This window comes from Gigantopelta aegis, chromosome 8, assembly GCF_016097555.1.
Source record: "Gigantopelta aegis isolate Gae_Host chromosome 8, Gae_host_genome, whole genome shotgun sequence".
Taxonomy (NCBI): Eukaryota; Metazoa; Mollusca; class Gastropoda; order Neomphalida; family Peltospiridae; genus Gigantopelta; species Gigantopelta aegis.
The window spans coordinates 50,510,214-50,527,795 of NC_054706.1; the positions used below are offsets into that span (position 1 = coordinate 50,510,214).

A 17,582-nucleotide genomic window follows, 5' to 3' on the forward strand; every position below is an offset into this window, starting at 1 on the left:
AATCTTGTAAATATTTTTCGTATTCAAAAGATGGTGGGCAATATAAGCTTGTCCCTTGAGTTTTATGTCATTAGTGTTACTATATATACTTACGAGAAAACAAAAGAAACTAAATGCTCTCTGGATGAAACATTCCACCTGTAGATATCGGCCATCAAACGTATTTGTCAAAAACATGCGACATATGAACAGTTGTGAATAGTTTTCTTTAAATGTCAGGAATGTGTCGTCAAAATATAAAGGTAGGTTTATTCACTGTCATTGGTGTTACAATCGTATTTATGTAATGGTTAATAATTTGAAGAAATTTTTTGTATCTTATTATAGACATCGTATGTCTGCTACAACATGCACTTTTTCAGTTTTCTCAACTGTTTCTTTAGAGAGCATGAATTAATTATGCACTTATTTTTCATTGGTGTTACCTGTCATTGGTGTTACCAGCTACAGAGTGACGTCACGTACCCTTTAGGCCGTCCCATCCTTCTATAAAAGTGTTTTTTGTTAATAATTTCAGTTTGGTTTGACGTAAGAGGACAAGTAAAAGTGTTTTGAAAATAAAAAATAAATACAATTTTTTTGTGTCCAGTTTACAAAACAATCGACTCAGAAATAAATAACATGTAGTAAATTTCATAGTATGAAAAAAGGCGTTCCCCGTGGAACTGACTAAGAGTCGTTTTTGTTTATTCCTTAAAATTACCGATGTCGGGCCCACTTGACTTAAAATGTCGAACCGCGCATGCGCGGAAATGTTATTTTTTGCAAATGCTAAACGCAGTTAGTTTTCTTGTTTAAGAAGTTAACTTTATCATAAAGAAAAGTTAAAATCATACCGAAAATGTATTACCAAGTTGTAGTCAAATATCGGAAAATTACATTAGGTATGTTTTCATTTCCAATAAAGGCTATTTAAATCTTATTTCTTTAAATATTGAAAATCCTGCATTAAAATAGCGTTTTAGTTAAAAGGAAAGAGATAACTCTTTTGAATAATGACGCAGTTCGTATGATTTATTTCTTGAATAGTGACATAATTTGTTTGATTTGCTGTATAGTGTATGTACTGAAAACAAGAATGACATCACATATTTATAAGGCGTTCTCGTTTTCTGAAAATATTTGAAACATTTAATGTAGTTTTGCAGCGCTTGCGTAAAAGCAAAAGTAGGTTTACAACTTTTTACTCGTTATTGGGAATACAAGTATACAGTAAAACTGATTTCGAGCCTTAATATAAGCATGAAAATAACTGCATAAATGAATGAATGAATAAATGTTTAATTTAATATTTAAACGAAATTATAATTCTGTGTCATAATTTAGTGTCTTTTTTTAAAACTGTCTGACCGGCCGTATCTTATCAATACAGTAACACACAATTATTCTAATAGGCCTTTAATAGTTATAGGCCCCCCTAGGCTGAAGAAACAAAAACAGAAAAAAACATTTAAGGAAATATTAATTACATACTTTTGCTAATAAGTAGTGGTAGTCTCAAGAATAATAGTGTTTCAAGGATACAGTCTTCAATGTCATTGGTGTTACACGTCATTGGTGTTACTTTTTTGTCATTGGTGTTACGCAAGACTATTTTAGCTGTCATTTTTCAAGAAACTTTATTTTTGAAATTTAAATGGTTTATTTAGGAAAGCATACCTTCTACCTTTATGACTGATGAAATTTATTTTGGAGGACTCCATATTGTTAAATAATTAAAACTGTCACAGTGTATAATTTAAGTCACATACAGAATATCCATGTGGAAATGCACACCCTTGGATAGTTTTTAATTCTAAAGTTATTACATATATGTTATTAAGAACACCCAAATAACGCACCCATGTGCTCTTGATCACTATAAACCAACTGGATCACACTCCTGAACTATCCAACTTGTCCGGTAACACCAATGACATAATGAGCTTGTTCATAGAGTAACATGTGTCTAGTCTGCACGTGCAAGCCGATTACAGTTCTGCGTGGCCAGATATAATTTTATGTTTCTTTGTTTATCTAGTTTCCAAAAGTTAACAATAAAAATATATATTTTTTAATTGTTTTATCTTGAATTTGTATTTTGAAAAGTGACGCTTTCTGTAGAATGACCCATATGCACTTTCCTATAGACAGGAAAGTACATACCACGACCTTTGATATACCAGTCGTGGTGCACTTGCTGGAACGAGAAATAGCCCAATGGGCTCGCCGACGGGGATCGATCCTAGACCGACCGCGCATCAAGCGAACGCTTTACCACAGGGATTCGTCCCGCCCCTTAGCGCAACGATGTCATGGGAAAAGAAAAAATAAAGTTGTTTTTTCTTTTTCTTTTTACATTTATATATTTTTAACGACACCACAAGAGCACGTTGATTTATTAATCATCGGTAGTGGTGTAACAATACATCGAACTATCGATATGTTGCGATAGTCGGTGCCTCGATAGCAATGCATTGATAGTTAATTCAACTACCGATAACTATCGCAATTGTTTGCTCAACTATCGATAGTTTTGATAGTATGCACAGTGAAAGCACAACAACAACAATGTGGGGTCTTTATATTAAAAATTTAATAAATATGATTTGACTACCTCTTGACATTATTACAAATAAACACAGACATTCATATATAGAAACATAATCATACGTACATACACACACATACTCAAAGACAGACAGACAGACAGACACACACACACACACACACACACACACTCACAATAGTTTAGCGAAATATCTATTCATAGTACTGTTATCAAGCGATTTAAGAATCAACAATAATATTGCAATACTTTTGCAATAGTACTGCAATACTATTGTAATAGTACTATCACTATTGTAATACTATAACAATAGTATTTTAAATATCGCAATACTATTGCTATAGTAAAACTGACCGCAATAGTCACCCCTAATCATCGGCTATTGGATGTCAGACATTTAATAATTCCAGCATATGCCTATATAGTCTTACAGGAAAGACCCTTCGTTTTTACATTACCAACACGGGGTCTTTTATATGCAGTTTCCCATAAATAGGACAGCACATACCACAGTCTTTGATATACCAGTCGTGGGTCACCGGTTAAGACTGGAAAAACAATCGGAGAATCGTTCTACTGAGAGGGTTTGATTGTACGATCAAAGCAAAAGTTTAAAATTTGTTTTGTTTAACGACACTACTAGAGCACATTGATTTATTAATCATCGGCTATTGGATGTCAAACATTTGGTAATTTTTACATATATAGTCTTAGAGAGGAAACCCACTACATTTTTCCATTAATAGCAAAGAATCATTTATATGCACCCTTGATCATTGATATACTAGTCGTGGTGCACTGGCCCACCGACGGGGACCGATCCCAACCCGACCGCGCATCAAGCGAACGCTTTACCACTGGCACCTCAGGCAAACGCTCTAGATACCTCGACTGAGCTAGATCTCGCCCATTGGGAAATAAATTAAATACTCTTTTAACGGCGCACACGCACGCACGCACACATACACACAAACACCAACAAACAAGCTAAAACTATATGTATACCATATACACATGTAGTTTGCTCCAACGATGTTTCATGCAGTGATGCAGTTTTTAAGCCTCTTCCCGATTACGTTTTAAGGTAGTCCAGACAGCTGCATGTGCCAAAGACAATCATAATTGGATATTTAGCACGAAAATCAAGTTGTAATAACATAAATAATAATAATAACGATAAGAGGTCAGAGTAAGCCTACCAAAAAATCATCATTATAATCAACAACAAACAAACAAACAGAAGCAAACAACAAAATAGAAAACCCCCCAGCCAAACGACAAAACAGCTTGAAAACAACAAACAACCAGTCAAAATATCAAATGATGCATATTGACGTAATAAATATAATAAACAGTATGGAGAGAGAGAGAGAGAGAGAGAGAGAGAGAGAGAGAGAGAGAGAGAGAGAGAGAGAGAGAGAGAGAGAGAGAGAGAGAGAGAGAGAGAGAGAGAGAGAGAGAGAGACAGACAGACAGACAGACAGACAGAGACACACAGAGAGAGAGACAGACAGAGAGAGAGAGACAGAGAGAGTGAGGGAGACAGAGGGGTGGGGCGCATGAAGGGAGAGGGGTGGTACAAGGGGTCATTATTTCAGGCAAAAAAATAAATAAATTATACGGCCATCTGTATCTAGAGATTTCAAAACAAGAACATTGCGTGACGTTGTGACAGTGTAACTGTTTTCTGTTGATATGTTTTGGTTCTCGATTTGGGACACAGTCCACCCCACCCCCACCACAATTCAGGGGCGTAGCGTGATCTGGAACTGGGGGGGGGGGGGGATGTGTTCTAATATGAACCAAGTGGACCTTTTTCTATTTTGTTTTGTCCGAACCCCCGAACCCCCCCCCCCCCCCCCCCAGCCTTCGCCCCTGCAATTCCTATGTCAATGTTCTCAGTTTCGACTATCTTGTATCTGAAACAAATCATGATCTTCTTGTCATTATTTTTAAGATAACACAATAAAGTATGTGTGTAACACCAAATGTAGGGGATACATAGTCCAAGTGTGTACAAGATTATTTTATCTTTTCACAAGTACATAAAGATAAAGTGATAACGTGAACGGTTTTATAACAGATCTGAATATATGTCCAAGATGTACGGCCAAATACCTCGTCCTTTAATTATATTTTTACTAATATGCTCAGTATGTTAGTCTATTCATTATGAACCGAACTGGGAATCTCTCGATTCCAGACCGCTGCCATCTTGGTACGACGAGGCAAAGATAGGAATCTTTCTTCACTGGGGTGTGTTTTCTGTCCCCAGTTTCTATTCAGAATGGTTTTGGCAACTGTGGAAGGATGGGAAGCCAAGTGTCGTAAACTTCATGAAACAGAACTACAGACCCGACTTCACGTATGCAGACTTCGCTCCCATGTTCCAGACAGAGTTCTATGATCCCAATAAGTGGGCGGATCTGTTTCAAGCTGCAGGAGCTCGGTTTGTATCTCTCTCTCTCTCTCTCTCTCTCTCTCTCTCTCTCTCTCTCTCTCTCTCTCTCTCTCTCTCTCTCTCTCTCTCTCTCTCTCTCTCTCTCTCAGGGCTGTACCTACAAAATAGTTTAGGGCTTATATGCACTCACGCTCGTGTACATTAGATCACCACGATAGTATCGATGACCCGAGATGACTTATATGCACTCACGCTCGTGTACATTAGATCACCACGATAGTATTGATGACCCGAGATGGCTTATTGATACTGACGTTGATGAAGAACCAGTTCCACGTGTCTTCGCCGGGATGTGAGATCCATTTAGAAATAACAGCTGAAATGATTTAAAAAAGCTAAAACCTATACTGTACCTACAATAAAGGTCATTTTTATAAAATAAAAGTCATCTGGATCGTATCCAATCTAATTTTTGAAAACTATTTTACACACACATACATACAAAATCTGAAATTAGATAAAAACAAAACGAAACTGAAAAAGCACCCCCCTCCCCCAGTTATCATCGAGAGAAAACACCACAGACTGTTGATCTAGAACTAGGAACTGTGATGCCGATGATTAATAAATCAATGTGTTCTAGTGGTGTCATTCAACGAAATAAAGATGTATAGAGTATACTTAAATACACCACAAATGGCATTCATTTCATTTCAACTTATTTTCGTGCTTATATCCAATTAAGGTTCAAGCACGCTGTCCTGGTCACACACCTCAGCTATCTGGGCTGTCTGTCCAGGACAGTGGGTTGGTTGTTAGTCGGTTAGTTGTTAGTGAGAGAGAAGAGGGTGCAGTGGCCTTACACCTACCCATTAAGCCCTTAAGAACTCGCTCTGCGTTGGAGCCGGTACCGGGCTGCGAACCCTGTACCAACCAGCCTGTAGTCCGATGGTTTAACAACTGCGCCACCGAGGCCGGTACAAATGGCATTTCTGGCACTTTGTTTATAAATACAGATTTTTTTGACAAAATATTTGGGGGTTTTCGCTGTTAAACGTTTTAATGTTAATCAAGTTGTAACTCTCTCTGCTATAGATAATTTTTTCTCTTTTTTATTGCATTTCAGGACATATAGTTATAACAATTTTCCAATCGAGCATGCCCCCAAACCCACCTAAAAACTCAATGTACTATCAGGGTAAATGTGAGCTCGGCCAATCAAACCGTCACTCCCAATATTAATTTTGTTTTTCCTTACCAAACAATTATTCTTTTTCGAGAGTTATGCGCCCCTCGAAAACTGTGTTCAGGCCTGATGTGTATGTGTGTGTGTGGTGGGGGAGGGGGGGGGGGGGGCGTATCCCAGTGGTAAAGCGCTCGCTTGATGCGCGGTCGGTTTAGGATCGATCCCCGTCGGTGGCCCCATTTGGCTATTTCTCGTTCTCGTTCCAGCCAGTAGGCTACTCCACAACTGGTGTAACAAAGGCCGTGGTATTAATTATCCTGTCTAGGATAGTGCATATAAAAGATCCCTTGTTGCTAATCAAAAAGAATAGCCCATGAAGTGGCGACAGCGGGTTCCCTCTCTATATATCTGTGTGGTCCTTAACCATATGTCTGACGCCAGATAACCGTAAATAAAATGTGCTGAGTGCGTCGTTAAATAAAACATTTCCTTGTGTTTGTATGTGTTGCGTTGCGTGTGTTGTGGTATGTGTGTGTGTTTATTTCTCTCTCCCTATTCCTCTAGTTACCGCCATGGTAACTGCAAAGGCGACTGATCATATAATGAAACCTCGGTGTTATGTATTTTTGTTTCTTTCTTTTTCAACTCATATAATGTAAGGCTGGTGGGCAGGCTACTGGGTTCACATCCCGGTTCTTGCTCCCATCCAGGCTAGGCCATATGTTTTTTTTTCTCTCTAACAACTTTGATTTCTCGCTCCAGCCAGTGCACCACGACTGGTACATCAAAGGCCGTGGTATGTGCTATCCTGTCTATGGGATGGTGCATATAAAAGATCCCTTGCTGCTAATCGAAAAGAGTAGCCCATGAAGTGGTGACAGCGGGTTTCGTCCCTCAATATCTGTGGTGTCCTTAACCATATGCAAGACGTCATATAACCGTAAATAAAATGTGCGTCGTTAAATAAACGATTTCCTTCGTAACAACTATAAACACATACATTTGTTATTCGTTTGCTATTGCAGGTACGTTGTTCAGGTAACCAAGCATGTTGAAGGTTTCGCAAGTTGGCCGTCTAAATACTCCTGGAATTGGAACGCTATGGATGTGGGCCCTAAGCGGGATCTCGTAGGTTCGGAACCATTACTTAAAAATAGAATATCATGTATATCTAACGTATAGTTATATGCATAAACTACGTCATCAAAATAATGATTTTTAAGTTAACTGGTAACAGGTAGATCAAATTTAAATAGGACACGGCGATCCGAGGAAATAAACGAAGGATGGATGAACAAATTAACGAACGAACGAATAAGCAACGAGTAGCAACAGCTATTTAAATAAAATAAAAATTGTGATATAAATGATGTTTTTATCAAATATTTCTTTTTGTTGTTGTTTCCAAACCATATACTGATATCGATTTTATTAAATTAATAAAATATATCATGCAAACTTTGTGCATACACATATATGTACAGAAAGAAAGAAAGAAATGTTTTATTTAATGACGCACTCAACACATTTTATTTACGGTTATATGGCGTCAAACATATGGTTAAAAAACACACAAGGGATCTTTTATATGCACCATCCCACAGACAGGGTAGTACATACCACGGCCTTTGATGTACCAGTCGTGGTGCACTGGCTGGTACGAGAAATAGCCCAATGGGCTCACTGACGGGGATCGATCCCAGACCGACCGCGCATGGAGTGAGCGCTGTACCACTGGGCTACGTCCCGCCTTTATATATACGTACAGAACTGCGCATCCTTGGATATGTACACACATCCACATCCACATATGCCCACATACATTATATATATATATATATATATATATATATATATATATATATATATATGCATATACACATGCATACTCACACGCGCGCGCGCACACACACACACACCACACACGCCACACGCACACGCACACACACACACACACACACAAACTGATTATAGCTTTGTCACTCATTACTAGTAACGATACATTGTTCCTATTATGAATTATGTTTGAATATCCCATACTATACGTTTTTCAAACAGTCAAAGACACTGTTTGGAGTTGTTTTCATGCGTACGTATAGAAAACAAATATTGAATATAGGTAACAAATGTAAAACCAGCGATGTATAAGGTATTTTCCATTGGACATAATCGTACATGACGGGGGTGGGGGTGGTGGGGGTAGTATGGGCGGGGTTTAATATGAACTGACCCCCGAATGCTGGAGAAAAACCTCAGATTCGGGCAAAAATAAAATACAGTTATTCGGGCAAAGTATGCTAACCTGGATCCTATTTACAATAGTAATGCTAATATGAATAAATGTTGTTATGCAGATTCGGCCTGCACCCCCCCCCCCCCATGTGCTCTAGTGGCGTCGTTAAATAAAACAAACTTTACTTTAGCCAGATGTAGACTAGTCGGTGTTTTTAGAAGATTGTGTTTATTTACAGGTGAATTGGCTTCTGCCATTCGAAATCGAACCAACATTCACTTTGGTGTGTACTATTGTCTATACGACTTGTTCAACCCGTTGTTTCTGCAGGACCAGGCAAACAAATTTCAGACAAATGACTTTGTTATGGTAGGATACAGTTTGTTTTTAACAAACCATACACTTCATTGAAGTAAGAATTATTATTATAGGACTCAAGTCCTGAACAAAAATAATAGAGAGAAACTATTTTTACAGATAATACACTGATGAAGTAAGTTTTAAGTCTAAAAACAAATCGTAAAGAGACAATTTTTTTGAGCTAATCAAGAATAAAAACCATGTTAAAATTAAATTAATATTCATACACTGTATAAAATGTATAATGTTTAAAATGACAGAGGACAATGTTTTTATGTTTGGTTAATTAAGACTACCTTTCATTTATTATCACTGTTTACTGACACAAATAAAATCTTAATGACGAATTATACTAAGCCGGTAATATATGTCCTTTACAAAATATTTTATTTTGAAAACTTTCTAGTGAATCAAATTACCAATCAGTATTATATGTGATAACCGGTATGATGTTTATTTCACAGAGAAAGACTCTCCCCGAGCTGTATGAACTTGTCAATCAGTATCATATGTGATAACCGGTATGATGTTTATTTCACAGAGGAAGACTCTTCTCGAGCTGTATGAACTAGTCAATCAGTATCATATGTGGTAACTGGTATGATGTTTATTTCACAGAGAAAGATTCTTCCCGAGCTGTATGAACTTGTCAATCAGTATCATATGTGATAACCGGTATGATGTTTATTTCACAGAGGAAGACTCTTCTCGAGCTGTATGAACTAGTCAATCAGTATCATATGTGGTAACTGGTATGATGTTTATTTCACAGAGAATGATTCTTCCCGAGCTGTATGAACTGGTCAATCAGTATCATATGTGGTAACCGGTATGATGTTTATTTCACAGAGAAAGACTCTCCCCGAGCTGTATGAACTTGTCAATCAGTATCATATGTGGTAACCGGTATGATGTTTATTTCACAGAGAAAGACTCTTCCCGAGCTGTATGAACTAGTCAATCAGTATCATAAGTGGTAACCGGTATGATGTTTATTTCACAGAAAAAGACTCTCCCCGAGCTGTATGAACTTGTCAATCAGTATCATATGTGGTAACCGGTATGATGTTTATTTCACAGAGAAAGACTCTTCCCGAGCTGTATGAACTAGTCAATCAGTATCATATGTGGTAACCGGTATGATGTTTATTTCACAGAGAAAGACTCTCCCCGAGCTGTATGAACTTGTCAATCAGTATCATATGTGATAACCGGTATGATGTTTATTTCACAGACAAAGACTCTCCCCGAGCTGTATGAACTTGTCAATCGGTATCATATGTGATAACGGGTATGATGTTTATTTCACAGAGAAAGACTCTCCCCGAGCTGTATGAACTTGTCAATCGGTATCATATGTGATAACGGGTATGATGTTTATTCACAGAGAAAGACTCTCCCCGAGCTGTATGAACTTGTCAATCGGTATCATATGTGATAACGGGTATGATGTTTATTTCACAGAGAAAGACTCTCCCCGAGCTGTATGAACTTGCTAATCGGTATCATATGTGGTAACTGGTATGATGTTTATTTCACAGAGAAAGACTCTTCCCGAGCTGTATGAACTTGCTAATCGGTATCATATGTGGTAACCAGTATGGTGTTTATTTCACAGAGAAAGACTCTTTCCGAACTGTATGAACTGGTCAATCGGTATCATATGTGGTAACCGGTATGATGTTTATTTCACAGACAAAGATTCTCCCCGAGCTGTATGAACTAGTCAATTAGTATCATATGTGGTAACCGGTATGATGTTTATTTCACAGAGAAAGATTCTCCCCGAGCTGTATGAACTAGTCAATCAGTATCATATGTGGTAACCGGTATGATGTTTATTTCACAGACAAAGATTCTCCCCGAGCTGTATGAACTAGTCAATCAGTATCATATTTTATTTCACAGAGAAAAATTCTCCCCGAGCTGTATGAACTAGTCAATCAGTATCATATGTGGTAACCGGTATGATGTTTATTTCACAGACAAAGATTCTCCCCGAGCTGGATGAACTAGTCAATCAGTATCATATGTGATAACCGGTATGATGTTTATTTCACAGAGAAAGATTCTCCCCGAGCTGTATGAACTAGTCAATCAGTATCATATGTGGTAACCGGTATGATGTTTATTTCACAGACAAAGATTCTCCCCGAGCTGTATGAACTGGTCAATCGGTATCATATGTGGTAACCGGTATGATGTTTATTTCACAGAGAAAGATTCTCCCCGAGCTGTATGAACTGGTCAACAAGTACGAGCCTGATCTGTTGTGGTCTGATGGGAACTGGGTGGGTCCAGACTGGTATTGGAACTCTACAATCTTCTTGGCCTGGCTCTATAATGAAAGGTGATTTTCTTGTTGTTTAAAAGGAAGTTCACACAATTTGTGTTCTTTTCACTTCGATCTAAACTATGATTTACAGCTAACTGACAAAAATACTGAAATATACAGGCAAAGTAAAAAAAACCCGAAACTATGGTCTCTCTATTATAAATAACTGGGCAATGTCATAACACTAATGGTACACTGAGTTGAGGGGGGAGGGAGCATACACATTAAAAAACAAGCAAACAATATCCTTTACCAAAACATTTTTGATGTATACTTCTAGAAGGGTGAGGGTAGTGGAAGTAGGAATATTCTTTGCACACTTTTGAAAATGTTTATAACATATATCGATTAACTTAGGATTGCTTTTGGTTACCATGTTTGACTAATCAGTCTGTTTTTAATTCGACAGCCCAGTAAAGGACAAAATTATTACAAATGATCGGTGGGGAAACAATACAAACTGCCGACACGGTGGATTCTGGGACTGTACTGATAAGTTCAATCCTGGTAAGTGCATCATTTATTTTTATTCCTGTTTACAGGCCCTTAGAAATTATATGTGAAGGGGGTGGGAGGTGGGGGTGGGGGGGGGGGGGGCGCTATAGTGTACATGTATGTGGTTTATATATAGTAGGTACCGGCCTCGGTGGCGCAGTGGTTAAGCCATCGGTCTCCAGACTGGTAGGTACTGGGTTCAGATCCCAGTCGAGTCATGGGATTTTTAATCCAGATACCGACTCCAAACCCTGAGTGAGTGCTCCGCAAGGCTCAATGGGTAGGTGTAAACTATTTGCACCGACCAGTGATCCATAACTGGTTCAACAAAGGCCATGGTTTGTGCTATCCTGCCTGTGGGTAGCACAAATAAAAGATTTCTTGCTGCTTATCGTAAAAGAGTAGCCTATGTGGTGACAGCAGGTTTACTCTAAAAAAAAAAAAACAGTGTCAGAATGACCATATGTTTGACGTCCAATAGCCGATGATAAGATAAAAAAATCAATGTGCTCTTGTGGCGTCATTAAATAAAACAAACTTTACTTTACTTTACTTTTATAGTAGGTAAAAAAAAGTAAATGATTTGGTACTCAAGTAGAGGGTGCAGACACCCTGGTCCTCTCCTCCTGGTTCCTACAGTCTGTCTATATATGCTTCAGCAGTTTCATCTTTAGGAATGTACAGTGTTGGCCTACATATATGTTGGGTAGAGAAGATTATGGACACCCAAACCAACCCCTCGCCCGCTACCAACCCTTCTCCAGTGTAAACACTTATAAAAATGACGTCGTTTCGTCGTCCCTTTTTAGTCACTTTTGAAACGTTTTGACATGATCCTTGCTTGTTATTCATGAAAATAATGTTTTGCATAATGTGGATAATACAAAAATTATTACACTCGCATGTGAATCGTCCTGATTTTACGAAACTCGTGTCGGGATTCATATATTACCCTCGCTCTCGCTCTCGTAATACAATAATTCTGACACTCGTTTCGTAAAATCAGTAGGACACACAAGCTCGTATAATAATCACTATTTATTTTGAAATAATATAAAGAAAATATACCTTCAAGTAAATGCCCATAAAGATTACAACCATACAAATTCATTTCCTAGAAAGAAAAAAAAATTGGAAAAGCTAATAACTGTGACAGACAGATTTTGAAGTTAAAATAATTATTGCGCATGTTTTGCATTCAGAATTCATTGACAGCATGACAGTAGCTACAGTTCTGGGTCTTGATTCACAATACTCTTGCAACTGTGTGATCTCATAGAGCAATGCAAAAAGACTTGCAATAATTATACAATGTTGCTCAAGAGAGCTGTGCGAATGAGGCATATGATGTATAGATTTGTTTTGGTTTACTTTCTATTTTTACTCATTATTCTTGAGGAAGGAAGGAAATATTTTATTCAACGACACACTCAACACATTTTATTTATGGTTATATGGCGTCAGACATGAGGTTAAGAACCACATATATATTGAGAGAGAAAACCCTCTGTCGCCACTCCATGGGCTACTCTTTTTTATTATCAGCAAGGGATCTTTTATATGCACTATCCCACAGACAGGATAGTACATACCAATGGGCCCACCGACGGGAATCCATCCTAGATCGATCGCGTATCAAGCGAGCGCTGTACCATTGAGCTACGTCTCGCCCCTGATTCTTGAGGAAGCCAATGTTTATACAGCAGCACATTACAATTGTTATATTGTTGAGGAAGCCACGGTTTATACAGCAGCACATTACAATTGTTATATTCTTGAGGAAGCCACGGTTTATACAGCAGCACGTTACAATTGTTATATTGTTGAGGAAGCCACGGTTTATACAGCAGCACATTACAATTGTTATATTCTTGAGGAAGCCACGGTTTATACAGCAGCACATTACAATTGTTATATTGTTGAGGAAGCCACAGTTTATACAGCAGCACGTTACAATTGTTATATTGTTGAGGAAGCCACGGTTTATACAGCAGCACATTACAATTGTTATATTATTGAGTTAATTACGCAAAGATTATGTGTTGAATAAATTAATGTGTATATATCTGTAACAAATAAGGGTAAATATATAGCGAAGAGTGGAACTAGCAACTATGAGTAAATGCATCTCAAAATATAGACTTTTGATATTTAATGTTAAAATATTGGTCAAACGTTTAAAAATATACATATCAAACTCCATTTACTTTTTTTAAGCTGACTAACTGTCGGCTTTTGAAATTTAATATTAAAATGTTGGTCAAACTTTAAACACTTTTCACGTACCTAACTTCTTTTACTTTTTTAAGCAGTCAGTAAGCCAACATTCTTTTATAATTGGCCACCATTACTGCATTGGGGGTTTTCTCGTTCCAACCAGTGCACCACAACTGGACAAAGGCCGTGGCATGTGCTTCCTTGTCTATGGGAAAGTGGATATAAAAGATCCCTTGCTGCATTAAAATGTCGCGGGTTTTCTCTATTGACTAAGAGTCAGAATTACCAAATGTTTGACATCCAATAACCGATGATTAATAATCAATGTGCTCTAGAGGTGTCGTTAAACAAAACAAAATTTTAAAAAATGTGTTTAATTCACTAAATTGCAGTACAATGCAAAATGACTTGCAAGCATGACGAATTGTTGCTTAAAACAGTTGAAGGGAGCTTTGTCAATTCCAAGGCCTCCGATTTTGTTTTTCAGGCAAACTGATGCCTCACAAATGGGAGAATTGTATGGCTATTGATAAATCTTCCTGGGGATACAGACGCACTGCAACTGTGGATGAACTTTATTCAATAAAGGAACTCATTGCCTTGCTTATTGAAGTTGTCAGGTAGTAATCATTTTACATTAATCAGGGAATGAAACATTATTAACAATTTGGTGAACTTGTTAAGAAGTTTCAGTAAGCTAAATGAAATACAACATAATTAGTGCTCTATAAAGAATTGTATTTCTGATTTTCAAATTAGCTTTCTTGCAATTTAATAATGATATATATTTGTAAAATTCAGCTTTAATTAAAGGGACTGTCCTGAGTTTGCAGCCATTGTAAGATGTTTGCGATAACAGAGCCTTGTTGGCGACTACTATTTCATACTTAATAAATGTTTTTGTTTAGAATACCAGTGTCTGTATATCGAATGTGTTTGTAGTCGTATACTACTGTTTGTAGCACTCAGTTTCTACTTTAATTCGTGATATATATATATTTTTTCGTACATACGAAGTAAATTCCGGTTTGGGCTACTACAAACATTAAGCCAACAACAAACACTTTGTAAATGCAGACACTAATATTTTAAATAAGAAAATGTATTTAATTTGTATGTTACGTAATCGAAAAGGCACTATTGGTCGGAAACATGTTACAACTCAGAACTGTCCCTTTAATGTTTGTTTAATGATACCCCAGCACATACATGCACCTGTACTTATCTATGGACAGTAGCTGTGTGACATGTTGTGAGCCTGCCACTCTGTGACATAATTTTTTGTTAGTCTTGGTGACCAGCAGAAAACGTATGCTTGGCACATCCTATATGGGCTGGAACTCTACTAGACTGGTATTCACATGTTAAGTAAGTCTGTGCCCCAACTCATCTAGACCAGTGTTGAAGGTTTTATAGAGGATGGACACTGGCCTCGGTGGCGTCGTGGTTAAGCCATCAGACAAAAGGCTGGTAGGTACAGGGTTCGCAGACCGGTACCGCCTCCCATTCAGAGCAAGTTTTAATGACTCAGTGGGTAGGTGTAAGGCCACTACACCCTCTTCTTTCTCACTAACAATTAACAACTAACCCACTATCAGACAGCGTGCTAGAACGAAAATAAGTTGATTGAAATAAATGAAAAGAGGATGGATCATAACTCTACTGTACCAGTTTTCTAAGTTTTATAAAGCCCAGGTCTTATCTACTACCAGTGGTATATCAAATGGCATATGAAAGGCGTTGGTATGTGTTGCTCTTTCTGTGCATATCCAACATCCCTTGCTGTTAATGGAAAAAATAACATGTTTCCTCTGAAGACTACATGTCAGAATCTCAACGTTTATGACACCCATAGCCAATGGATAATTAATCAACGTATTCTAGTGGTATCATATAAACACAAATCTTACTCTACTGTACCAGTGTTCAAAGTTATAGTCTAGGCTTTAACTAAATTATACAAGTGTTCAGTTTTTAGTTTGTTTGTTCGTTTTTATAGAACAGGCCTTTAACTGTTAGACAAGTATTTCGTTTATGGAGCTTGAGTCTGGACTCTACTAAACCAATATTTAACATTAAACACTGTACTTTTCATGTCCTGATTGTCATGTATGTTCCCAGAAAATCTGTAAATATTTTATAGTTTTGGCGGGAATCTTCTGGTGAATGTGGGTCCCACATCCTACGGAACAATTGCACCAATTTTTGAGGAGCGACTCCGACAAATGGGATCATGGCTGGATGTGAACGGTGATGCTATTTACGCTACCAAGCCATGGAAATATCAAAACGACTCCATGACACCCGGGGTGTGGTAAGTTCTTTAATCTTTAGTGGTCTGTGGTTCTTTGTAGCAGATGAGTAGAGTCAAATATAGATTAGTATTACCCATATGGTCAAAATATCTTGGTAAATATCAAAATGATACATCCCACAAGATCGTCAAGTGAGATGTAACACTTCAACGCCATCGATTGGTGCACTACATACAACCTTACATGAAAGTCAACCTAACGAGTCGAGCGATATAAATTAATATCAATTATGAGTAATAAATAGGATATAAAGCTTGTTACCATTTCATATCAGGTTTATGTTCCTTGTGAAATCATTTTCATTGTCACTCACTCGTGACAACAGAAAATTATTTCACTCGGGACATAAACACAATAGGAAATGGCAGCTTGTTTAATATCCTATAATGAGGCATTGATTTCAGGGATGTGTACATGTAGTCCGAATCTAGGCATATTGTTTTACACGTACAACTGTATATACATGGACATTTAAACAATACATGTGTGTACATTACATCTGTTGAATATCAAGTTTACACCCATAATAGGTTTTCTGAGAGAGAGAGAGAGAGAGAGAGAGAGAGAGAGAGAGAGAGAGAGAGAGAGAGAGAGAGAGAGAGAGAGAGAGAGAGAGAGAGAGAGAGAGAGAGAGAGAGAGAGAGATGGTTAGGCGAGTGGGTAGGGGGTCATAGCAGACATTTATTCTGTATTTTTGTAAAAGTATTGTTTCTAAATTGTTATATTATGTTGTTGTGTTAAAGGTACACTAGCAAGGCTGGGACGTCTGGAACTGAAGTCTATGCCATAACTATAAAGTGGCCATCTTCAGTCCTTACTCTGGCAGATCCTGTGGTTTCCACTGATACAACGGTCAGTCTCCTTGGATACTCTGGAAGTCTAAAATACAAGCCGGGAGTGGTTGGTGGAATTGAGATTTATGCACCTGATATAAATATTGAGGATATGCCTTGTCTGTGGGCGTGTACATTTAAAATGACGGGCCTGAAAAATGCATAAATAAAACTAGTGTATTTTCATCCTTTATGAACATTATACCATTAAAACCAATGTCCATGTTATTCCAGAAAGAACACATTTAGTTTTAATTGGTATAATTATTAGTAAAAATTCAGGACTCTATAACATATTTTCTTTTATGTAATATATAATTGATGATGTATTTTGTGACATCACATTTTGATTTATACATATAAATAAATAATTATAAAAATGTATGATTGTGGTTTATGAAAAGGGCCATTCCATAGTATTTGGTCCGTGGGTGTGGAAATTTAAAAATGATCTGATAAACTACATGTTTATTTTAACTTAAAGTTAACACCCGTAAGCATATAAAATATATATTTATTGCTAATTTACTTATGTTTTATGGGTTTGAATTTTTGTAAGCCAGGACGTGACATTTGTGTTTTGCTAGTATTTCATTACTGTTATGCCAAATTTAAAAATTAGGTATCAGGACATCATATCTATAATATACTGCATATGA

The 17,582-nt window shown here is 37.4% G+C and overlaps 1 protein-coding gene across 1 annotated transcript; it reads left to right on the forward strand.

The window, feature by feature from the left end:
• Positions 1-4,641: 4,641 nt before the first annotated feature.
• Positions 4,642-17,269, forward strand: LOC121379160 (alpha-L-fucosidase-like). Its single transcript, XM_041507655.1, is given in 8 exon segments — positions 4,642-4,997; positions 7,161-7,267; positions 8,607-8,737; positions 10,945-11,078; positions 11,473-11,570; positions 14,263-14,395; positions 15,919-16,089; positions 16,834-17,269. Coding segments are annotated over 8 exon segments (1,386 nt in total). The 3' UTR covers positions 17,090-17,269.
• The last annotated feature ends 313 nt before the right edge of the window (positions 17,270-17,582 follow it).